The following is a 26,536-nucleotide window of genomic DNA, read 5'->3' on the forward strand; positions in this document are numbered from 1 at the left end:
TATTGTTGCCTTTAACAGGTGGGACATGATTTGCCACCAAGGCAGAATGGAGGTTCTACAGCAACAGTAAATGAATGTTACATATACAGAGTTTTGTTTGTGATCCCTTCCATACTAGGACTAAAGAAGTTAAATAAATGTATTCTTGAATTAACTAAAAGCATTAATAAAAGAGCAATTTCTTGGTCAATGAAAACACTACAAAACAGACTATATTAAGAATGGTTAAACTTAGCCTGGCTAAATTAAAGTTTTTGGACTTTCAAAAAATCATTTCAGAAAAGTACTAAAATTATGTCTAAAAATGTTGCATTACCAGAGTTTCTCACTATGATTAGTCATGCATGATCATTGTCATCTTTGTTCACAATTTTGATTTTTTTCTTCTGTATCAGGTAGAAACTTGTATTGTCTTTTGCATTGCTTAAAACAGATATAATACAGCTTGCTTGAATTCTGGCAGTTTGTGTGATAGCTGAGACTTCTGTTGTATCAACATGTGTCTTTTTCATTATTTCTTGAAGTTCTTAGACAAGACAATTCTTTCAGCACACCCTAAAGAAAATGGGAGACGGCATTCACTACAGAAGGCAGACAATAACAAATATTGGTGACCATTCTCATGTAAGACAGAGATGTTGTGCTTAATACCATTACTAGGTAAGTCAAGACATGCTTGGCTCCTGTCATTTTTCATTTCATACATCTAATGAAGAGTAAATATATGTGTGTATAAATATATATCTCACAATTATGAGTACCACTCCCCCATTCATTCCTAGCAATGAAGATTCATTCTTCCTTTAAGGTACTTTTGTCCTTCTCAAATAAAGCAGACCAAACTGATGATTGACACTCTTTATTGGGGGGCCAATGAACTCTGCCCCTCTACCTTCTTCTTTGCTTGCCTATCAAGTGCCCTCCTGCATAAATTCTCATTGCTGCTCCCAGTACTTAAGAAATCACAAGGCCATTTTGTGCTCTTTGTTGTGCCAGCAGCATTCAGCAAATCTGTTGTTTCTCAGTTAGTTTGATTTCACAATCCAGATTACCAATCAGAAAAAAGGAGACAATAGAGCAGAGCATATGGAGTATGTCTGCATCAAATCAAGATCATTTTCAGCCCAAAAATCTAGTGAAACATGTTTGTTCAACACAGAGGTGCAAGGACTTTCTCACTGTGAGATGCCAGTAAACGTTTCTTCTAATAGCTCTGCTCTGTGATCCTGCTGCTACTCTTTACTTCACTTGTTTCCCTGGATACTCTTTACTCCTTTAACCACAAACATTTCTGCTATTTAAATTCTTCTAGAATGCATATAACCAGTGGAACTGCTGGTCATCCAAGGGTAGACAATTCTAAATAAATTTTCTTTCCCTGTTTCTTCTTCCCAGGCTGTAACATTTATACCTCAAAACTTTGGCTAGGCAGACTTATCAAAACTGGCTACTCAGAGGTTTCTGCATGCAGTTACAAAACATACATTACAATGATCCATATATGATGTGAGTGTATTATATTATTTTCTTATATATTGTGACTGCTTCTTTAAACAAAAGTGCCTCTCAAACAGATAGGATTAGATTGAGAAGTGTTGCTTCTTGAGAAGGCTAAAGTCTGGCCCAGTGACTACATGCTGTGGACATAGAGTAATGGAGTAAAATGGTGCTGCTACTGATAGATCATGTTAATTTCATGGTTGGAACTGGAGGTAATCTCAGACTTCATTAAGAGATAAGAGAATACTCTTTGTGGGACTAGAATTACCAGGTTTTGATCCTAGTCATTATGATCCCAGTCATAATACACAGAGATGTTGCTATGTCATAGAATCTTCCTGTCTCAGATCTGGCAGGGAGAGGGTGTTGAAGCAGCAGGAGGTGTAAGCTGGTTTGAGAATGAAAGTTATGTGTTGGGTATTTAGTAAACCACTGATACCTCAGAGAAAACAAAAATAAGCACTGATTTATTTAAGAGAATGACCTTCTGTTTACCCAAAGCTACACAAGTAATTTTCTCTTCGGCTTTATGCTTGCCACAGCTTCCCAATGGAATTACAATTTAAATCTCTTACATAATCAGAGCACTTTCAGGGGAGAATTTGACCCTGAGGGAGGCAGGAGAACTGGACAGACTTGCTAATAGTCATGTGATAAAAATAGACTTTTCATTAGCCCTTCATGAAGTGCAGAGATTGCCTTGAAACATGCCCTAGCTAGTAACAGAAATAGCCAACCTGGAGATGAAAAACATCCTTGTGCTCAAATGAAGAGGGAAAAGAAGACCCTAAGATATCCTATGACAGTGTTCCTAATGAGTTTCTCACAGGTCACCATTTCAAATGGCATCCTTTTCTCACCAGCACAGAAGTACTGGAGTACCCTGGAAATTCAGGTTCTCATGCAGCCTTTCTCCCCTTAAATGCAGAATACATTAGCATCAGTTGTATTTCAGGGTCCATAGAAATTAGTCCCTTACAGCTCATGTGTTTATATGGAAAAAGGAAAATGAGCAAGTCTCATGATCCCTGGGAAGCAAAACTTCAGGAGCTAAGAGGAGAGCAGTTTCATTCTTGGTTTTCCCTATACTGCATATGTAGTTCACCTACCTTGTCTGCAGGTAGCCTGGTTCTTTAATCCCTTGTTTGACAGTGGTTGGACTTTTATCCTACTTCACACTTGGAGGGCTAAGAATTTTATGTATTGTTCTTCCAAATATGTTACTTGCATCTCTAAACTTTTCCATGAAGTATGGAGCAGTTTATGCAGCTTCCAAGGGATATAAAGACTAATAATGTAGGTTTTTCCTTCCCACTGAAGTACTGAGAACAAAATATATATAAGTTAAAGGTCATCTCCTCTAAATGGAATAAGCACCTGGGGCATGAGAAGAAGATATGCCTCATCATTTTAATGACTAGTGAAAAAGTGATATTGTGATCCAATACAACAGTTTTTCATGGTCCAGCATTAACAAAAACTTATCAGTGGTAAAAAATTTAAGTGACAATATATATTTTATAAAAATATCTAAAACCACAGCTGGTCTCAAGCAGATACTTTGAAGTGGGGGTGTGATGTGAAACTGGATATTAAACTAAATCAGTTATAATACTGTTCATTTTAAAATATTACTGAAACCACTGATAATCCAAAGATAGTGATAATGTCTGTGTTTGAAGTTAATGATGTGTAGAATTCTGTCCTGTCTTGATAAATTCCTACTGAAACAGAAGGAAATGAAAATGTTGTCTTGTTTGTAAAGAGTAAGTCCTTTACAAAAATCCCTATTTGCAATTAGAAATAGTTTGGCAAAAGATACTGTAAGAGGGATATCTCTGTGAGGTTTTGAGCAAATAATTCACATTTTCCTTTCTGGCTAGAATTGCAAAATTTTTATTGCAAACTTAGTCCTGAAAATTATTTTTATTTGTTAATTTTTAATACTTATAAGTTTTTTTTTCCCCTCCAGCATTATAGCTGAGGCATTCTTGTAATTGAGCAAGGACAGAGTGTACCACAAGGCAGGGATATCTGAGCAGCAAGGCAAACAGAGTGCCGTCACCCCAAAAAGTCAGGTCTACAGTGCCAGAGGAGGGCAATCATGACAGGTCTGTAGATAGTCTTCAACCAAAAGTGCAGGTTAACAGATGAATGAGTGATGATAACAGATAACATGGTGATGAGGTAAATCCAAGGTCACGCCAGGAGGTAAAATCCATGTGGATACAGATCAACAGGGTTCCTAGCCAGGTGTGGGCATAGGTGCAATATAGCTCTGGCAAAAAAAAATTGTGAGAGCCCAGCCTAAAAGCAGATCCTGGAGAAAGGTGAGGGGTCCCTGCGAGGGCTTCTCAGGTGACATTTCTACATGTGGCTTCATGGCTGGAGAGCTGTGCTGGCTGTGTTGGCCATGAGAGCAGGCAGGTAGCTTCCAGGAGAGAGGGGCATGCTCAGGGAGCATAGCTGCTTGTCAGGATTGTGTTTCCTTTTTATTACTCACTTTACACATAAACATAAAAATTAGATATTTTTTGAGAACTAAGTATTGGCAAGCTATGTGGAGATTCAGTGGACATTAGGCCTCTGGTTGCTGTTTATGTCTTTGAGAATCTCCTTTTAGAATTCTAAAAAACAGAGAATTATTTTATAAGAACTAAATTATAAAAGAGGTGAGGGGTGTGGAAAAAATTTATAAAATGAGAAGATACAGCTCAACTCCTAACTAGTATTTGACAGCAGAGCACTGAAATACTTTATGGTAGAATCATATGACATATCATGCTTCTTGCCAACCAGACTACACTGGAAATCATTGAGGATTTCACTTTGGAGTGTACTCTCTGAAGGGAGAGGAATATCAAGAAACAGGAGAACAAGCAATTAGCAGTAGGCGTAGACAATATAAAAATGAGCTAGTGGAAAATAAAAATCCTCTTTATAAATATGACTTCATATGCTCACATTTCTCCTTGCAGTAGGAGTTCTCAAGTTTCCATTCTGGAATTAGCACATCATTGGGAAAAGCAAAGACAAGTGCCAGGGATTTCAGTAAAAGTGAGTCTGAGCCTTAAATCAGATGGTAGTTGCATGTGGCTATAAAGGATACCTTATTTTATTCCCAACAGGCATGTCACATCAGGTATTTGGGTTTCAAATCAAACCAGTTTTATTTTCAGTCTTTTCCTTTCAGTGACCATTTGAGCCACTATTTCTTGTGTCAAAGCTACAATGCAAGTGGTAGATTGATCTCTGGATAAAGAAGTAGAAGTTCTTGACTGCCCAGTGTTTTCTGACAGAAGAAAGACATATCTGACTTCAGCAGCAAAAGTACTGTACCCAAAGAACCAGAGAATCCTGAATTGCGAAGAAATCTTTTCAGGTTCCGTAGCATATAAAAATCTTCTTCTCCCACTAGACTACTTCTGTCAACTAGTCAGTCACAAAACATTCTGCAAAGTGGGATTATGCCAAACGAAGTTTACTCTATTTGAGGCACAGATTAAAAAAGCTCATTGAGACAAAGTCTCCATCAGCAGAAAGGCTGTCATATTAAAGAAAGACTGATTTTTATGTTTCTCTGTAACTGACATTTATTTTAATTACAGAATGAGAACACTTGCAGGGTAGTGATCCCAGGCTGCATTTGCAATCACTTGTTTGCATACAATACTCCGAGGACAAAGTGTTAATTTTACAGTTGGAATATCTGTTCTGCTATTTTTGGTGGGTTTTTTTGGTTTTGTTTTGTTTTGTTTTGTTTTTTTTAATCTGCCTTTATTCCTGTATTGGGTAACAGAAAATAGGATGATCCTTTTTTCCTGTGAAGAAATGTGAGAATACATTTCTGTAAGGCATCTTGATACATAGTAACTGGCAGAAACCAGAGCCGTGGAGATTTTGAGCCTGTAAAAAGGATACAGAACAATCTGACTGTTCTTTGTGTAGCTGGGATAAGTACTGAACTGAAATTACAGCAAGATAGAAGCTGGTGGGGCTATAGTGAAACCCTTCTATCAAGGAAGTGTACTGAAGCCTTGGATGACACCACAAAGGAAGGGATAGAGGCTCCATTTCCAATGGTTATTAAAAACAGGTTAGGCAAACATTTCTATAGCGCGGCATATGCAGAAATTATCATGACTTGAGGAAAGTAAATAATCTGGATCTCTTTTTCTTTTTTGGACTGGTCCAAAGAGATGATCAATAAAACTAAGTGTTCCTTCAATTAAGAGACACCCTATCTCGGGGATCTCTCAGTGTCTCTTAGGAATTCCTGATTGTATGACATCCTGGAAACGTGGAAGCAATTGTGGCTTATGAGGGCATCTTCCTCGGGGAGAGAAGGGCTGTGTGTAATGTCCATAGATGTGCAATGCTAATAGTCCATAAAAGTATGAGCTTCAGAAAATCATTGAAGAGTTCTGGACAAAGGAATGACTAATACAGTGAGAGGTGAGGAGGACAGGAAAAACTCATTCAGGGAAAAGGCAGATTTCAGTTGAATGCCCCTACTACCAGTGGAATGACCAGTGTATCTTAGGACTGTGATGCAGGCCAAGAACAGAATTGTCCCTCAGCTGCTATATGTCACTATTACCCAGGTCCCTCACTAGATCTTCAGAGCACTGCAGACATCTGTAATGTTTCTGCCTGTGTGGGAGGACTGAAAGATGGGAGGAATTTGAGAACATCAGTAATGTTCTGCTCAGCTGGAAAATTCAAATTACTCTGTGCTGAACTGGGACCCACTCTTCTTAAGCCTCCCAGGCAGTCATCCTGACAAATTGAAATTGATTCTCACATTCTCAGACTTGCTGAATGCCCTTTGAACAACTACAGCATTGTCATGCTATGTTACAGTAACAGAAACACAAAGATTTGTTCAGGAAAATCCCTTCTGCAGAAATGTATATTATGTTATGTAAATAGGCTAGGATTTTCTAAAGTTTAACCCTTTGAAAACAAAATTCTTGGTGGCTTTTCTGGCAACTGAGAGTCCCTTTTTTCTTATCCGGTCTCTTTAGCGGCTTTCAGTGATATATTACATCAAATAACTAGCATCACCAGTATTTTCAGTTAATGACATAATCACTGTTACCTGTTAATTTTTTACCTGTGAGTTTTTTTCCTTGCAGGATTCTAGATTATTGTTGTTCTGTCTTCTCTTTAAAAGAAGAAAAATTATATGTTGTTTTACATCATGAAAATTCTTGAATGTTGGGTTTTTTTCCACAGTAGTTCATGTACTGGTCAGTCATCTAAACAGAGAATAGTCTTATTCTTAAAGAAAAATGTTTCTTCTTCATGTCTGTGACATATGCTAGGTGACAGTATTCATAGAACCTGGAGGAAGTATACAAGAGACTTTTAATTTCAAGTTTTGATGTATTTTATAACATTTTTGAAATAAACTAAATATTTAGGCTTGTTTAATGAAACAGGTCAAATCCAAAGTAGAGCAGCACAACAAGCCTTCCTGTGATGCATCGCAAATTAGAGTGAACCTGAGGAATGCATCTATAAAAGCATTCATTTGTTCAGTATTCCCAAGAAAATCACCTGCCATCTTCAGCAATTAATATCACTTGCTTTTTTGAGGTTTGTCTGAGTTTCTGAGGTACGTACAACATTGTGGGTGATCATCAGAATAAGCAGTTTCTTTGCTGTAATTTTCACTGGCTGTGGTTATCTTTATCTGTTTTGCTTGCATACTGCCTCCCTGGTCTGTTCCTTTGTGTATGGATGTAACTGCTACTTTTGCTGTAAGTAAACTGTCATAAAAGATCAATCACCTAACATTAACCTTTCAGATCCTTGAACACCAATATGTCATCACTTCTTTCTTTAAGGTATGATTACCATTTTTTTTGCTTGAGACCTCTTTCTTTGGAATTATCTCAAGCTTTCAATATTTGGAAAAATGTATTAGAGAAATGAAGAGGTACTACAAAGAGTGATGGTGTGTGTGCAAGGCTCAGGATCTTACTGCTCTCCAGCATTTCTTCAAACCCACACTTGATTACCTGTTAAGATGTCCCAGCAGACTGAGGTCACTCAGGACCTCTGAAGCTACTAATCTACTGTGCAGTTTATTAAAATGTTTAGTCTTTTAATTAAATTATCTGTAATTCTGGAGAAAATCAGGTGTTATTTTTTTAAATCTGCTAATCCAGGCTCAGATGAGGTGTAAATCTCACCGAACCATATTAGCTCACATATGTGTTACTTGAATAAGTGTTTGCAGCAAGAATTATGAGAAAAAGACAAAGGCTGGGAAGAAAAAACCACTGAATCTTTTTAAGGTAATGCATAATAATAACAATCATCATCATCATCATCATCATCATCATCATCATCATCATCATCATCATAGCAGTTGTAACCAGATCACGCTTTTGATCCAGTTGTCCATTTCATAAGCAGCAGAAAGCTTGGAAGACCAGCACCCTGAGAAGAGCACAAGAAGCCCATACTGAAAGGCCTCTTTTGGCGCATATAGTTGCTTGCTTCAATGTGGGTTTACAAGACAAAAGTCAACACCCTTTGTCTGTAGGGCTGCATTACACAGGTCAGCAAAACCCTTTCTCTAACAGGCTGAGAATGCATAAACAAATTATTAGGGTGACCCAGGGAAAGTGTGATCACTTGTTGTTCTGTGGTACTGTGACCACGTGCCAGAGCCCTGGAAATTTCTTGTGGCTGCACAGTGCATCCCTCTGCTCTTGGGAAGGGGTAGAAGGCCACCATCTGCTGACTCTGAACTCCCTGGTAAGAACCTGAAATTTAACAGTTCTGTGCTGCACTGTGGCTCTGCACTCCATTTGCAGCAGTTTGTGCAGCAAGAGAGGACTTCTCTTGCCCCAGACCGTGCAGTGTGGGTGCATCAAGAGGAGGATTTCCTTAAATCAGACTGGGTGTAGGAGGAAGCTGTCCTAGAGCCAGACCTGCCGCTGTGCTGCAAGGAAACCACTAGAGAGCAGCGTCAGAGTGCTCTGGCCATACCCAGCAAACGCCGCGGGTAGGGGAAGCTGTGCTGGTCCCAGTAAGAAAGGCGCTCGGACTCCGTGTCGTTTAAAATTATTTTGGAGCTTCCTGTAAAATGAGAATAGCATGGATAATCGTCACTTAGACGCTAGGAACCTGGAGCGATATAGCATTGAGCAGGGTGCCAACCCTTGCACAGGATGAATATACTCTGCATAAGTGGAGTTCTATATGCTAAGAACTAAAGCTATAGCTACTGATTTCACAAATCACAGCACAGCCCTCATCAAATGGTGTCTTTGGAATGCCATAATTTTGAAATGTCAAATAAGCCCTGGTAGTGGCTTTTGAGGTTTTGTTTGGGATTTTTTGGTTGTTTGTTTTTTGTTTTATGGATTGGGGGGTTTGGGGGGATTGTTCACTTTTTTGTTTTGTTTGTTCGCAATTTTAGGAGGTTTTTTTGGAGGGGGGGTTGGTGGTATTTTGTTTTGGCTTTTTTTTTTTCCTGGTTGTTGTTTGTTTGTTTGTTTGGGCTTTTTTTGTTTTGTTTTGGTAACTCAGTATCCTTGTCTTACTTCCAAGACAAGAACTATCTGGAAAATTTGAATGTCAGAATAAAGAAATATTTTCAAGGATATCTGAATCTTTCATCACACTAATTTTTGTTTTGACTTACTGCTGGAAATTACTATCCTAAAATACTTGAAAGAACACAGGTGGCAACTTTTGTTCAGCAATATTGTATCCATTATTATTATTTGCTACAAATATTAAAAATTTGTATGTAAGTTATATGATTTTTGAAACATTAACAAGAATACATGTTTTTAATAATATCTAAAGTTTTCTTGGTCATAAATTTTTGAAATGTCTTTATTTTGCCTCTGTTTCTTTCATAGTAGAAGTTATTGTTGTGTTAATTACTGAAATGGAAATAATGTAGCTTAAGGGACTGCCTGAGTACAGTCAACATAATAGAAATACATCTGTAAACATAAATTGATTTGATAATTTAATTTCAATCAGTAGAAATTACCTGGGGTTTTCTTTTTTTCAGATTAAGAGATCCTTTGAAGAGAAGAAGCCAGTGGATCAGTCAGGCAATCTTTTGGCTTCTGTAGTATCTAGCAAGTTATAATCCTTAGCTTCCCTGCCAGCAAATTCCTTATCAAGCAAAGACATCCTAAAACACAGGGCTAATAAAACCTATCCAAGATGTTAATATAAGTGGGCTGTTTTAAGTAGATAAATGTACCAAAAAAAAAAAATTCTAAAAGACTTCCACATAGTGAAACCTATCATAGCACAGGAAGACAAAGCACACATGAGGTTTAGCATCTCACAACAAACATAAAATTTCAACCTGAAACATATAGTTTATACAAATAGCTCTTTAATGAGTGAAACCAAACATTTTTTAATTCATCTGCAGCTCTTTCAAGATTATCTGGGCACACATTGCAGTTTTTCTCCTGCCATTTTCATGCAAGAAATAGTGAAGTTCAAGCAGTTTGACTAAGATTCTTAATATCACATTGGGCTGAGAGACAGAATTCAAGAGGCAACATAGAGAAATATTCTGGAGAGCTGAATCACAACTGAAGGTCTGTATTGGCAGGGCTCCAGTGAACAAAGATATTCATGGACACATCTATGTCTTTATTGTATCAGCATAGCTACACAGAAGTCTGTTTCACCTGTGCATGTAGCAGGACACATGGATAGAAGTTGTTCTACGCCTTCAGATGAGAAATTGAAGTCACAGGGTCTCACGCAATTCAGGTTGGAAGGAAGCTCAGGAAGCTGGTCAGCCTTACTGTTCGTCTTATGGTGGTAGCCTTTGCTTGCCTTGGTGTTTATGTCCATCTTTGGGCTCAGCTGTGTCTCTGTGTTTATGTCCACAGCATCAATTCATCTGCCTGAGAGTCGGATGCTGCTCACATTTGACAAAGCACTGCAAGAAAATCCCCCCAGTTGGTTTTGTAGTTTTAAGCAGTAAGGGGCACAAATTTCAGGAGGATGGGGCTGCCCCTAAAACAAGTTGGGAATTTTTGAAGGGTTTCAGCAGAGGTGCAGAGGGATATTTCCACCCTGCACTGTGGAGTGGAAGAAGAGGGAAGGAAGTGGGAGAACAGCTGCAGCAGCTGGAGTTGCCAGGATAGCTTGCCTAGCAACCCCCTTCTTAGGCAAGGGTATCTAATTCAGAAGCAACGGCAACATCAGAAGCAGCCCTGACACTTGGTGAGCTGGGTGCACATTAGGGAGCATGGGAGCTGTCAAATCACCAGCTGTAGAGCTCCGAAGCCTCCTCAGTTTTTTGGTAGGTCTACCTAGATCTGCTTACCAGAACTTATTCCTCTGATCTGTGTGTTCAGAAAGAACTGTATATGGCTTATTAGAGTGAAACAGCTATTTATGCTAGTGATTTTTATTTTAGTAATGTAGAAACCAAGAGTAATGGAAGATATATTGGAAAAATAAGTTGTACCATTCTGTCTTATTCTATTCACATTTTGTTGTGATAAGCAATTGCACAATACAGTAGATGATTATGCTTTAATTATATGTAGAAAAACAATAGCAGATTGCATGAGTAGAAACTATTATCTTTTACTAGAAATAGAATAAGCCCAGAGTGCATTATCATAGACTATTCTGATTTGTTAGTATACACCCTAAAGTGTATTTTTTAATACATGACTAATATAATCTGTTATATATACATATATAATGTATCTTTTATTACTGTTACAATTCAATTTCTATGCTATTATGATGCTGTATTCTACCTATAATAGGTTTATGCAATTCTTATTTTATATGTCATTGTGCATATTAACATTTATATGGCTAAAATTTGTATTGTGTTATTAAAAGTATAACAAAAATTACTCCTTCATAGATTTTAGGTATGAAAGATTAAAAGAAACAGAGCAGTTTGGAATGGGGGGAGTGCCATTCTAAAAGCAAACAAAAAAACCTTTGTTAAATAAACTGTCTTTCTGCATATAGTCCTTGAACCATCTGCTCTTTGTAAAGAACCATTTTGGGAGAGAAAGGTTAGTTAAGTCTACTAACTGTTTCATGCCAGTTTCTGGACAAATCAAAATAATGTACTGGTTGTGTTTGTATGGAATTTTTTTTTCTTTTTCCCTCCAGAAGTTGGAGACCTCAAAATATGCCAGCCTATGTTTCTGCATTTTGTTTGGTTTCTGTAGAAGAATTATAAACTTAGGAGATGGAATCCATCCTTTCCTTCTTCTTATCCTGTCTTTTTTTGACTCTTTTTTTTCTTTTTTCCTGGCAGGTGGTATTAGTGGAAGGGTGGCATGATTTAGATAACAAAGACTATGACTGTTGGCCCCTGGAAAAACCAGATGAGTATAACATGCTGGACTGCGGAGGTGAGTGAGTCATAAAGGCGACTTCGTATCTTACTTGGGGAATGGCTGAAACCCCAAAATTGAAGTATTCATAACAATAGCTTACTCATGATGGATGTAATCCATGATGAAATACATCTAAATCAGTGACAACCTCTCTTCCTAGAGAAATAAGGGAGAGAAAACACCTAAAGATACTTCAGAGTAATTATTTGTCCAGTATACCTTTGTTCTAACAGAAAAGTAATAACAACAGCTGTATCCATTTGCCCAGAGAGAAACTGAAAACATTTTCTTTCTCATTAGAAAATCAACTGAAACTTAATCCAAATGAAGCATGGAGGCAGCGCAGCATTGTAGCAAATCTACTTGCTGAAACTTAGAAGTGTAATTTCAAAAGCGTACTGAGCTTAATCAGTAAGCCAGCAAGCAAAATCACCGATTCTACATCACGCTTTTCCACCTGGCACAAAACTCTTCCATGACTACCTAAAAAAACCCTGAGACCTTTAATAAAGTACTCCTGTCAGTTTCCAAAATTAATTTACATGATGAGATAGGAACAAAAAAAAAAAAAAAAAAAAAAAAAAAAGAACCCCCCCCCCCCAAAAAAAAAAAAAAATTTGGTAATTTATTGAGATGAAAAACTACTTTAGGAGCAACTGATATGTGTAAAACTCAATTTAAATATATAAATATAAATAAAAAAGTTTCTTATACTCTAGGGGTTATAAAGTAGTAGAACAGGCATCTCAGAAAGGTTGTGGCTTGTCCATTCTTGGAGATTTTTAAAACCTGACTAGACAAATGCTAGAGAAACATCCTTGACATGACCCTGCCTTGAGCAACACGGGCTCGGACCGAATGATTTCTGTGGGTGCCTTCCAAATTCAACTCTTCGTGATTTTGTGACTCTGTAACAAATAAATAACTGATGTAAAGGAACACTTTGTTTATATTGTAAAAGGTAGGACCAGAGACATGCATTCAATAGGGTTTTTAGAAAAAGAACCAAGAGCACCTCAGAAGGTGGTTCTAATAAAACACTTCAGGAAATATACTGCTGTGTCACGCTCTTAGCTCAGTGTTACCGTTAAACATTCTTCAATTAATTCTCTTGGAACAGTGAAGTTTCAACTAAGACTTTTATTCCTGTATGAATTTACTATTGGTTTAACACTGAAACAGCTATTTATCACTACAGATGGCTTGCTTAAAGCTATTTTTACTAAGTACAAGGAAAATTAATGTGAGTAGATTGCTTAATTAATGTATACCCATTACAATCAGTTTTAGAATGGACTTCAAACTCTATCCTCCCTTTCTTTGTAGGTTTTCTTTGCCATTTTCTGGGCATTGCAAGAAACAAAGCAAAACACATATACTGTAGCCTCATTGCTGTGGAATTAACAAAAGATTTTCAAATCTTCTATATGTGGGAGTAGCTGTCATTGAAAGAAGAGTTTGGTTTACCTTTCTGAGACCTTTATAAGGCAGTAGAAAATAATTTAACTGAAATTTGTGCTGACCTTTTGTCTTCATTCTCATATATTCTTTGAAGCTCAACTCTCTTACCTTTTAGTAGAAATCACACTAGCATTTTTTTTAATCTTTGTATTATAGTTTTCACATAATGTTAGCAATTAAAATGGGTTTTTACTTTTCAAGGGAGATTATCAAGGGAAATCGAGGTTATTTTACAAATTGCCTAGTTAAATCTGATAGTAAATTAGGGGGAAAATAGTGGTTTCAGTACTGTGCAAGCAAAGAATGTACTTTTTAAAACAAGTATGAGTAACAAAAGAGGTCATAACCGAACAACAAGAACAAAAATGAGATGTCTCGTAAGGCAGGTTTACCAGTCCTCTGCAGAAGGAATTTAATACTTCCTGACAAACTGAGTTACACAGTTTCGTTATGTAAGTAATTTGATGTAGTGCAAATTAAAACCTTTATCCAACAATAGACAAAAAGGTAGGTGAGTGCACTGGGAAGATTTTGATGGTGTTAAGTTTATGGATTTAAGACTTTTCCCAACTTTTATCTTTCTTCATTCTTAGGCACAGAGGACAAGAGACATGATGGGGGTAAATCATCTTTCCCAGTTTAAATTGTGAAAATGGAAAATAACAGATGTCTGATATACTCCTTCCACTGTCCTCTGTTCTAGATGCCATATGATTCCATCATGTGATAATGTATTCTTAAATATGTAATTATTAGTATTTATGTTTCATGAATTTAAGGGTTTTGACTGAATTTTGTGTGTGATAGAGTTGTCTGTTCTCTTCCACAATAAGGTGTGTCTCAGTGGAAGCAGCCAAGAATTAAGGGCAATATTGCCTGATCAAAAGAGGAAAGCAAATATACCAGAACAAACATCAATGCTATAAAATGGAAGCAAAGTTAGTTTACACAAGATGAACAGATTTTTTTGTTGCATTTATCCAACTGCTTGGTCTGAGTGTCAGAACTCTTCAAATAATGTGCATTTGTATTTACCAATACAGCCATTAAAATAAATGACTCTATTTGGCTCATAAAAAGTAATTGGAGAATACTGAGAGGGTTACTCAGAGGGTTGTGAAGCACTGGAACAGGCCACCCAGAGAAGCTGAGGATGCCCCATCTCTGAAAATGTTCAAGGCCAGGTTTGATGGGGCTTTGAGCAACCTGGTCTACTGGAAGTTGTCCCAGCCCATGGCAGGGGAGGAGGGACTAAGTGGTTTCAAGTGGTTAAGGTGCCTTCCAATCCAAACCACTCTGTGATCCTATGAGTAGATGAAAATCACTACAGAGAAAGTTTTATATTTATATGTATCTGTTAGGTAAAAAACTGTAACAAATATTCTGACCCATGATTGCACTTTTCTAGGACTGGAGATGACATGGGTTCATAGGCCTCCAGAAAAGGCTGTGAGTGGGGAGTCCTTCAATGTCACCTATGCCGTCTTTGCTTCAGACAGTTTTTATCAATATGCTGTGCAAAATGGAATCCTTTCCCACAGGTATTACTTATTATAAAAATGCTATAATGATCATGAGTATATGAGGATTTTGTGTGTACATATTCAGTGATATAATTGGAGCAGACACTCTGGAACTCTTCATTAATTCCTTCCATGTTCTGAGATCTCTCATAGCTCTATTTGTCCTGCTATTTTTCTCTTTGCTCTCAGACTAGCCATTATGGCATGTTTGCCTGCTAGGTCAGAGACAGGGCACATCACTACTGTCATAGTGCAACTTCTTGCCTTCTCTACACATTGAATTTATGAAGTTGAAGTTTCATCATGAGTCACAGGCTCTCTGTATCTTATACTCATTTTAATCATGATTCAAGTGCTCAACATGGATATGAAAAAGACCTGAATCCATTTAATTCAGTGGTCAACTGTGCTTGATTTCTGTGGGATTAAAATCACTCCAAAAGCTTATATGTCAGCTCACACACTGTGTTAGTGACGGTGGACATCAACAGTTAGAGAGTATGAAGGGGTGCAGCTCCAGATCTACAGATCTGGATCTATAAATCTGGGGGCAATATTTCATACTTTTGTCTGTAAATAGCAATTCTCCATTCTTATATAGGAACATCTGAGACAGAGGGTGGGACCCCACTTCCTGTACTGTTGTGTAAGAGATTTTTACAGAGCATTTTTCTCTGCCTGAGAGTTCACATTGCAAAGTTCAATTTATAAGAGCTGTTATCCAGAGTTTTTTTTTTTTTTTCATATTGAAAGATGGTCCATAATCTATTTGCAACCGCAAAAAATTGATTTTTTAAAAATTTTGGTCATCTATGTACTATGTTTAAAAACTACTTAAAATTTGTTTATCACATCTTCTGAAATGTATGGTTGCTGTTAGTTCTGGGAACTTAACCATGAAGCAGGTTTGACTGCTTGGCATGAATCTGATTTTTCTAGTGTTCCCTGGGAGACCCACTCCCTCAAATCAGTAAGGAACTTGGAAAAGTCTCCTTTTTGTGTACTTATACACACCTTGAACATAGAGACAGATGGCAAATATTTTATAAAAAGAGAGACAAATCTATGCTTCAGTTTTCAAAGGGCTTAAATTTGCATCTCATTTTGTCTAGGTTATCTGGTTGACACTACAGGTTACAGTGGCTGACCCAAATATACCTGAGGTTGGCAAGTCAGTGTATGGGCATCAGTTTAATTGGATAAAACCATGATGAAATTATTGAATAAAAAATACACAATACTGGATAAATTTTAAAAGGAAAGAAAAGTACATGATGGAATTAGACACTAAATTAATTAAGTATTTTTCTTAACTTAAAACTTCCAGTATGAACTCAAAGGCTAATAAATTTTAATATTTTATCTGTTTAGGTGTTTTGGAGGTTGACACATTTGCTTATGTCATATTTCAAATATGCCTATGCCCTCGTAAATCTGGCCATGAGTACAATCAATGTTAACCTAATCCTTTGTCATTTTGTTTATTTATCATAATAAACACAGTCTTCTCATAATAAACAAAGCCTACTGTTTTATACCTAATCATTATTGGCTAATTCTTTCATTAAGAACAAACAAAAAAATAAATCCTGTGTTCTGAAATTGTTTTCTAAAGATCCAACACGAGTGCATAACATTTCAGCTGAATTGCAATTATTCTGGCTGTATCTGAGTAAATCATGTTTGCAGAAAACAATTTATCTTACAGCCAAATTTATTAGGGTGATAACCACTGAAAGTGTAACTGAGGAAACAGTGTTGCATCACACATTTCGAGTGAATACATTCATCTTTCAGGAATAAGTTTTCATAATTGTTTTGCAGCACAGTCTGCTCCGAAAGTCTCCTCTAAAGTTGTTGTTTGGGAAATTGTATCTGGTGTATAAGACCATTATACTTATTTTCCTCAGCAATTTAGATTGTGAAGACTGGAGCTAAATGGTCTGTATGAATTTCATGCATAGATGAAAGTTTCTGATGGAAAACTTTGAGACTGGAAGTAGCCAGGGACACATATATCTGAGAGTGGAAGTAGAATAATAGTGTCTTTGCCTGTGCCAGATGAAGAAGTGCAAAGTAATCCCACCTGGTCATGAAGTCAGGTTGGAAAGAGTAGTGGAGGTTGGTCCCTGCTTGCAGCACAGTATCTGCTAGAAGTCCCTAGTGCATGGCAGTCAGCAGAGGTCGAGTTGACAACAATTTCTAGTGCTCCAGGAGCATTTCAACTAGAAGACAAAAAAAAAAGAAATGGTTCAACAGTGTTTATTTCACTGCATATGTTTTTGCTGCTAATTTGTCTGTGCAAGATAAAGAGCAAGCTCTCATGTGTTTGTTGCAATTTTTGTGAATGAGGAATGGATGTAAAAGTTTTTCTCTCTCTCCTGCTTGGTTAGCAATGCTACTGCTGCAAAGGAATTCTGTGAAGAGCATGACTGTCCTGCCAGATGGAAAGACGCAAATGGGGACAACTGCTGTGTCTACCATGCCAACATTCATTCCTGTCCTTTGGCCTTCATGGTTAGTGGGATGGTGCAGCATCATGTGCTCTGTTCTTGCTGCTGGCTGAGACATCGTTGTAATAAGCAGGTTCAAGTTCGTGAAGTATTTCTGTGATTACAATTAGACCAAATTTATATAGTTTGCTATATATTCACAAATTATGGTTCACTAAAACCACTGTGGCAATGTCTGTCAGTTTTGGAATTTTTTTTTCACTGGATGCTGAGGCTGCAAGGCAGTATTCAGAATCTCCATTAGCGGGACCAGTTTCATCTGTCTGAGTTTACCTGACTTGGACTACTATGTAACCAAGAGAGAAAGAAAGACAGATCACTGCATTCTAAAACCAGCAGGGAAAATTTTCAGTTAGATGTATTCCAGTCTTTTTGTTTTACAGAGTGAGTGTGATTAATTTGCTTGGATTACTGGAGTTGGGGAGGGTGAGTATTACTGGCTGTGACCTGTAGAACTGAAGCCTATTTACCTGTCAGGAATGATTTTACTTCATTGTATCAGAGCAAAAAAAAAAAAAAAGAATCTCAATACAAGATAACGAAATTTGTTCATGCAGTGAAGGCAAGATCCATTCTTAGCCTGTCTTCTTGGCTGTCCCTCTTTGAATAACTATTTAAAGTTCTGATCTAAAAATACAGTTTGGAACACTTTTTTTTTTTTTTTTTTTTTTTTTTTTTTTTTTTTTTTTTTTTTTTTTTTTTTTTTTTTTTTTTTTTTTTTTTTTTTTTTTTTTTTTTTTGTCTGTGAGGTAAGCCTTACCCTGCATAAGAACTTTCATGCAGCTGCCCAGTTTTTCTAGTTAATCTTCCTTCTGGAAATGTGACACATTCTTCATGATCAAAGGTGGTGTAATAGGAAGCCTAGCCTACACATCTTGCAGCTGTTTCATATACCAATCTGTGTGAAGGTCTAATGACTCCACAACAGCTCTAGTTTGCACCTTAGCAATCTATTCTTGTGGACTTGTTTTATTAATGATTCCTCAAAAGCCTTAGCTGGCACCAGGATTTTGGTTTAAAAGAGGAATCCCTGCTGGAAGCATCACATCAAAATTTTTGTCTAGAATCATAGTAAAAAACTTGAACATCCCACTGCTTTGGTAACCTCTCTATTATTTCTATTTTCACAATTCGTTCTGCTTGAAATTATGGTGTGGAAATGGCAAAAGCATATTCACCAACATGCATCATCTGGTTTCTTCATAGTACTCTAAATGTTAGAGTTTCTGCCTAAAGGAACTCTGAGATATTTGACTGTTGCAGAGTTGACTATCACTGCATAAGATTGAATATACACTTCAAAGTAAGTTTTTCCATTGTTTGAGAGGAGTTTGGGTTTTCATTGCTTTATTTTTTCAGTGTCATGTGTTCTCAAACATTTTATTTTGGTTAATGTGCTCCATTTCTTTTGACTTGGTCTATTACTTACAGTCCTTCAAAAGAAATGTCAGAAGAATTATCTGGAATTAGGAGACAAGCTTAATCCTTTCAAGTAAACAAAACAGCCAAAATTAATCCTTCATGTTTGCAGTTGTAGGAGGTTTACATCTTAATAACTTTATTGAGAAGTGCTCTGCAAACAGACTCTGAAGCAATGCCTCCCTTCCAGAGGGAAAAGAAAAAAACAAAGAAAAAAAGAAAGAAAAAAAGCTGCTGTATCAAAAGTGACACTTCAGTAAAACCTCTTGAGAAAAATATTAAAAATGGAATACAAATCTGGTTCTGATTCTAGCACAGGAAATCAAAAAAAGTGAACCAGCTTCATAAGAACACTCATTCTTTGAGTACACTACTGAGGCTCATATTTTAAGAAATAACAATATATGTGAGATCTTAACTGAATATAGGAGCAATTGCTTCTCTGTTATTTTGTCAACGAGCAGTGTTTCTTATATTTTGGCAATTTGATAGTTTTGGTTATGAAATAGAACTTTATTTGCTGTTAGAGAACATAAGTAATTTTGAGAAAGAAAGAGAGGAGGTGCTAGGACTTTCATTGTGTTATGGTATACTGACATAACCAATATGTCTACTAAAGGCTAAAGGAGGAATATGTGGTCCATGGATCCCAGATGATGGTCAGATATTTACTCACACTTTGTCTACTGCTGGCAAAATGAGCCAAAGGAACTGGACTGCCAAGGTAAAGTATATTTATTACATATAGGATTTTACCTCATTTGCTCTTTTTGGAGCTTACTTGCCAGTAATTTAATGCAGTTCATGACCATGCTCCCCATTTCATTTATATGTATGTGTTATTATCTCTGCTATGCATATAGCTGAGCTGACTATCAATTCCCAACTGACTTGACTTGGAAGTCAAGTAAGGTACCTTTACAGCTTAGGTAGTTAGTGGAAGGAGTGGAGATGACAGGAAAATGAATAGCATAATCTGTCCATTTGAGGCCCACACTAAGAATACATCTCACTACTGACTGGATATGAACCTGTGATGCAGGTTCATATGACCATAAGGGAGCTTCAACCTGAAAGAAATGGCAGGAAGGCATACACAGCTGAATGCACAGGGCTGATAGCCCGGCCTGGTGAGAAGAAGACACATCAGGAAGGGAATAAACCAGTCTTTCTCTCTAGAGCTGTCTCTCCTGATTTTGAAAGAAATGCACAAATTCTTTTGAAGGATACCACAGTCAGTCAGTTCTTTTTATAAAAGCCTACTCTATGCAAGTGAAGTTTTGATGCTTGGTGATTTGTTCACTTGTTTCACAGGTTGTTTTAGTTCATGTGGGTGTGACTTCTCTCATTGCACACATCAGAGTCGGGAGAATCCAAGCTGCTCTGGAAGCAAAAACCACAGTCCTTCCTGCAGTAGGTATGATATAAAATGAAAATGTGAGCTAACTTATTATTGACTACAAATCTCAATGCTATTATCATTCATGCATAGTTACCAAGAGCAAAAGCAAATTCTTACCCCAGCCTTTGAAAATACACAAATGTCTTCCTGAAATTCTTCTTCACATAACACTGAAGTCTGAAAAAGTGTTTGAGCTTCTAATAGTTGTATTAATCTAGAACAGTAGAAAGTCATTCTTGTCAAATAAGTACTCAAATACAGCCAATGGCTTCAGGTACTACAAGGCTTGTCTTCAGTTCATGGGAATCTGAGAATATTCCTCCAGCTAGTGTTCTGAGAATCCAGACACTTTTCCCCTGAAGGGGAGCAGACTAGTCTTAAACATATTGGAAAGGTAGAAATCCATATTGGTTCCCTTGTTCACATTAAAAATTGCTCCCAAGGGCATCAGTCTTCCATTCTCTTTAGTATACCTGTATGGAGGGAAGCAGAAATGACTGTAACAATTATCTTAGTGATGTCAAATTTTAAAAGTGGGCTTCTTTAATAAATTAAACACACAACCTGAAAAGTTATTGGCTAAAACAAAAGTGTCATCACAATTCTCTTGATATCTACTCTTCTGGAAATGTGAGAATATATTTTGCAATGTTATGGGAAAAAAACACAAAGCAACTACAGTGTGAATAGAAGTATTTATCTACAGAATTTTCTCCTCATTTCAAAACAACTGCAGCTGAATTTTCCAGGAAACTTACAATATATCAGAGAAGAAATTTTTAAAAATGCAGCTCTACCCCTGAGACAGAAAGTGACTTCTGTTATTATCTTGGTATTATACTGGAATTAGTGAGGCTGAAACAGAATTATTACTGAGCAGTAGAATTTTTTTTTCTTTTTTATTTAATTTTAAAAAAATTACATAATGACAGAATAATACCTTCAGCTCACCTCTCAAGTCTGAAGTACAGCATGATATTAGTTTAATCACAGAGGTAAAATTGAAAGACCATTCAAAACATGGGAGAGGGACTTTTGTTATTTAAGACTTTTGTTTTAAATTACATCTAATATTGCTGATAATTTATGTAAGACCTTGGAGTAAGTAAAGGAAATAATTGAAATGTGGGTTGCAAGATTTTTTTCTGCAGTTCCCAGTGTCTTTTGCTGCTGCTGAGGAAGAGTCCCTGGCTTCCTAGAATCACAAGTGCTGGATTAAATACAAAGAATTCAAAAGAAAATGTTGGCCTTGAAGAACTTTGAGTTTCAGAAAAAAAAGTGTAGATAATGAGAAACACAGTAGTGATGAGGTGATTTATACCCAAAACATGTCAAAGGCTCACATGTAATTCACATTTACCTTGATGAAAGAGAACCTGTATTACTTCAGAAATTCAGATTGTTCTTTCAGTTGTTGGGATGATGCCTCTGAATTTTTCAAAATTTATTTTTTCTGGGACTCTGAGGTATCCCAGGTCAAGAACCACATGTTTAAATCTGAAGACAATCTTATGGATGGATGAAACTGCCTTAAAATTTTTTGTTTTCTAATCAGTCTGTGGAGATGGCTTTTGTGAGGAAGAGGAAGGCTGCTCTATCTGTCCAGCAGACTGTGGGGAATGCCCTCTTTCTGTTGATGTTAGAATAGCAATTGCCTTACCAATATGTTTAGTCTGCACTGGCTTCATTTTGACAATCATGGTAAGTACTTGTTCTCTACTCTTTTATTTCCTTTTTCTTCCATGAGTTTATTAGACAGAGTGGAGCTCTCTCTATGTAGGGGGAGAGATTTTCTTCTGCCTCCAGCATCTGTGTGCTATGGAAAAAAGCAGAAAGAAGGGAAATGACTTGTAAAGCTTCCTTATGCGGGAAGTCACATTGTACTAGGAATTTTCATCCTGTAAGAGAGAAGACTGAGGTGGAATCTAACGGGAGAGTGGGTAGATTATGGTAAAGGAAAAAAAAATGTTTCTACTACATGGGGAGTAGGGGATACCAACAAAGTAAGAGTACTTTTCACTTACAGTAGAACTCTGTTATGAAATTAACAGCTTCAAAACCTTATAGAAGCCAGACTTATAAAAGATTTCAAAAACAAATTAGGTAAATTCATTAAGGAACTAGCTCCACATGAGGCCATTAAATATCAGAGTCCAAATAGAACTTTAAAAGCAAAACATTCAAGTTGGGATATTCTCAAAAGAATTGTGGGGAGAGGATAATTTTTTTTTCCTGTTTTGGTCACTTGATTTTTTTAATAGGTTTGTTTCCTTAGTGTAACAAACAGCTTCGTTCCTTTCAAAGTGATTAATTTCATATAAGATTAATCAATTATTATAGCAAACTCTTGAAGGAAAAACAAAAAGGGAATGAGGAGAGAGGAGTGTATCAATATTAGAGAAGTAGTTTTGGGAGTCTTTGAATGAAAATGCCTGTATAAAGAGAGAATGATATTATGGCTTATTACTTAAGATGCTTATTACTTAAGTGCTTCTGGGAAAGAGTATCTACATTCCTTATGTGTCTGCGTCTTTAAAAAAAAAGCATTTTTGAGTTGCATGACAGAGGTTTATCAGGTGAATATGGCAGCTGTAGAATTATTGTATTAACTATGTTCATAAAGGGTAATTTATTTAGCCCTTGGCCTATATATCCTGTAAAACTATAGGCTCCTGCTTCCTCAGGGATTCCTTCTCTGTCCATCTTATGCTGCAGTTGCAGTGAGCATCTGAGGTAGGCAGCTGCACAGATAGAGAATGAGTAGGAGAAAGCTGATGGCCCACAAATTGAGGTTCTAAAGGAGGCCTGAATCACATTTGTTTGTTTGTTACTGTGTGACTTTGTGAGTTAGGAACAGAAGCACTGTTGAAAGCTATTTGAGCATTCCTCAATGGAATCCTCAAGGAAGTTGTGACAATGAGTTTATAGCAAGTGTCCAGTAAAACCACATGATCTGATAGAAATAAGCAACTGGACAGATGAGAAGTTCAGACAGTTTTAGGTGACTGGCTTTTTAGAAAGAGCAACGGAGATTCTTGGCCTTGCATATGTTTATTTAAAGATCTTGTAGCAAAAATCTATTATTTCTGCTGTTTTTTCTGTATGTTTGGAGTTGTTTGTTTTCCTTCTTTCATTTCTGTAGACATATTCCTGCTATATTCTTCAAAAGTGGCATCATGGGAGTTTAAAGTTTTAACGATTTTACTGTAATAAGATAGGAGAGATTATTTTATCTAATTCAGGAATTGATATAATGTAAAAGGAACCATCTGGGAAACTAATGCCTTCTTTAATGCTTCAAGTAGCAGAAAGGATTCCTTTGATATCAGTGTCAAAGGAAGCAAGCCTAGTATTCACTTCTTGCTAAAATGTCTTTGTACAGTCACACCTTTGCAAGATAAAATGTAGGTTTCTTTCCTCAGAAGCCTTTTGAAATAAATGGGATGACTTAATTTTGATTCAGTGAGCTCTATATTTGTCACAATTTCAACTAGTATACCAACACAATCTCCACAACCTGTTCCTTGTTCATTATCTGGACTTTTATTACCTGTTTCAATGAATCCATCAGTCCTAATATTAAATTTTGAACTATAGAAAATGGTATAATGATGATAAAATGCTGCTTTGATTTGACATTTTGGCATTGACTGCAGTTGTATAATTTAATCTGTTGCTCATCTGAAAGCATGTACTTACACTTTGTAAATGTTAGCTTTGTATGTCAGTTCTACCAAAAATCAGCTGTTAGCTCAATGCCTTTTAACAAAGTAGCCACAGAATCCCTACCTAATATTCTTTTTGATAGAGTATTTGACATAATATGGCCTAATTAGTAGGTCATGGGCTAATTCTACTCCAAGATATAAGATGCATTGCTCCTTATCTCAGGACTGGGATGAAGTTCTTGTCATGTACCTGTATAACATAGGGCACTTCCATGAGATGAGATGATGTAAATCCCTCATCTGATGTCCAGGCTGAAATGTAAATGCACACAGGTTTAAAATAATGGAGAGCTTGTAGACAGTGCAAAATATTACATGTAATTAGTTCTGGAACATAGCCTGTACAATTTTTAATATGTTTATTAGATGCTGTTTTCATCCAGGCCTGTTATTAATACTTTTGGTTCTAATGTTACTTTGAGACATATGCTGAATGTTTACACTTCAGATTTAGTTTGTATACTTTTAAATGTTCATATTTTATAAAAATAACCTCCGAGTCAATTTCTTCAAAGAGAGGAGGGCTACATTAGGAATGATTTTTTTTTTTACTCTTGTAGTGGTTTCAATATCAGAAACAAAAGATGTTTTGGGATGAAAGCTGGATTATAGACTTCACCTGCATCAAACAAGGTTAGCTGCTTGTAATTTTAATACTGTGATCAGTTTACTCATTAATTTTGAGAAATAATCTCAATTATATTGTTCCTATTTTAAGGATCTTGCAAAAAGTGAAGCTGTTTTTGAAAGACATATCCAATATTTCATCCCTGTAATCTCTGTGAGCTGCTCACTCATATTTTTGTTTATCAAACAGTTTGATGACAAAGTTATTTAAAATAGTTTCTTTCTTTTTACTTATGTTGATTTGTTAATCAAAGATGACAAGCCTACCCCATAATAAACAGATAAGCTCTGGAGTTGGATGAAACAAATTACAGTTGCTTCAGTGGAGATACCTTTCTGTATAATTGATCTCACTAAGTTGTGCTGGAATTGCACAAATACATTGAGGGATATAGTACTATCTTAATTTCCCTCAGTGTATTCTGTCTGTGGCAGACTTGCTACAAAAAGTAATTAATTTTGGCCAGAGGTATGGAGCACTCTTTTTCTATTTTATCTTCTGGTATAAAATATTATTTAATTTGTTCTAATTAAACAGGTTAAGAATAAATACAGGTGTTATTATATGCTTTATTACGCTGTACTTAAGATACATATCGATTATTTATTTTGCTGTTCCTTTTTTTAGCATTCAGAAGGAAAACAATGCCTATATCCTCAGAAAGGGTAAATCTATAGAAGTCTGCTGTGCTGATTGTACACACACTCATTTTCTGTCTTTGGGAGAAATTGCTCAGCAGATGTCTGCTTTATCTGTGTTCTGTTGGGTTGCTAGTGTCAAGATGTTCTTGTGATAATATGTAGTAGAGATACTTTCAGCCTGAGACTTGAACATTAATTTCTGTATACTTTTGATAAGATATCCTTGTTGTTGTAAATAAGAGGTTTTGGCTTAGAAATTAATTTGATTACAGGAACCAGAATTAATTTCAATCCAGATTTTTGAAAACAGAAATGGAGAAAAGTGTTTTTCAATGCAGCAAAAAGTGACATGAGCAAAATTTTCAGCTGAAAGTAAATTAGAAAATGCCATAAGCACCACATATGAGGGAAAGCAATAGAAAGAGACTGAGGGAAATTAGAAGCATGATCAAAAAATAACAGATTAAAATTACTTTGAAAACTCCAAGATGAAAGATGTAAGTTTCTTGGAAAAAGGTCTGCAATGCAGCACTGCTGTTTCAGAGTATTGCTCTAAGAGTGATGATTAACAACTTAATGAGGACTTATAACATTATAAGGTCACAGACAGTATGTTTTCTCTGGATAGAGTTGTTCAGAGCTACCCACAGTAGCCTGAAATGCACAGATATCTAAATGAAAACACATCAGCAGTGCTGTACCCTGGGTATGTAGCACTCTGTATGAAAAAATAACCTTATTTTTTTAAGATTTTTTTTTTGGTGTATTGGACTGTATATAGACATATAGATATATATGCAGTCTTATTCTCAAAACTATCTCAGGGATCTGTAATGCATTTCTGGGTGGAATGCTGTAGAAAGCTTCAAATGTCAATGCAATTTTGAACTGCATATGGATAATACTATGGTGTGGGAACATGGCAGTCCTGATTCAAGGTGAGATATTGAACTTCCTCAGCAAGATATTTCTACCAGGGAGAGTTGAGATGTCTCAGCAATTCCGAGCCTAATTGGCTAAATCTGGATTTTGATCGGAGATTATGGCATGACGTGTAACTCATTAAATTTGTTTTGAAGTCCATTTTTTTACTGTGAGCTGGTCAACAGACATTAAAAAATGTACATTGAAAATCACTGGGATTTTTTTCCTCTTACTGTATTGTTGCTCTTCTCTGACTTCTCTTTGGTGTCATAATCACTTCCCACATTCCTGTACTTTTCAGTCTTCTAGGAGCTCCAAATAGACTTGTTAAAGTATGGCACAGGGTTTACTCTCCTTCTCTGGGTTCTGTCCTCAGCTTCTGTGTAGCAGCAGGGGCTAACCATCTCAAGTGCAGAGAAAT

At 36.5% G+C, this 26,536-nt stretch overlaps 1 protein-coding gene across 1 annotated transcript in view; it reads left to right on the forward strand.

Annotated features, from left to right (window-relative positions):
• The first annotated feature begins 10,753 nt into the window (after positions 1-10,753).
• LOC136569376 (atrial natriuretic peptide receptor 2-like) overlaps positions 10,754-26,536 on the forward strand; it is a 35,971-nt gene continuing 20,188 nt past the window's right edge. Inside the window, exons 1-8 of the mRNA XM_066569771.1 lie at positions 10,754-10,807; positions 11,795-11,891; positions 14,746-14,882; positions 17,249-17,377; positions 19,412-19,516; positions 20,107-20,209; positions 21,750-21,895; positions 24,483-24,555. Coding sequence (XP_066425868.1) covers positions 10,754-10,807; positions 11,795-11,891; positions 14,746-14,882; positions 17,249-17,377; positions 19,412-19,516; positions 20,107-20,209; positions 21,750-21,895; positions 24,483-24,555 — 844 coding nt within the window. The remainder of the gene's footprint in view (positions 10,808-11,794; positions 11,892-14,745; positions 14,883-17,248; positions 17,378-19,411; positions 19,517-20,106; positions 20,210-21,749; positions 21,896-24,482; positions 24,556-26,536) is intronic.

The sequence above is a fragment of the Molothrus aeneus genome, chromosome Z (genome assembly GCF_037042795.1).
Source record: "Molothrus aeneus isolate 106 chromosome Z, BPBGC_Maene_1.0, whole genome shotgun sequence".
NCBI lineage: Eukaryota > Metazoa > Chordata > Aves > Passeriformes > Icteridae > Molothrus > Molothrus aeneus.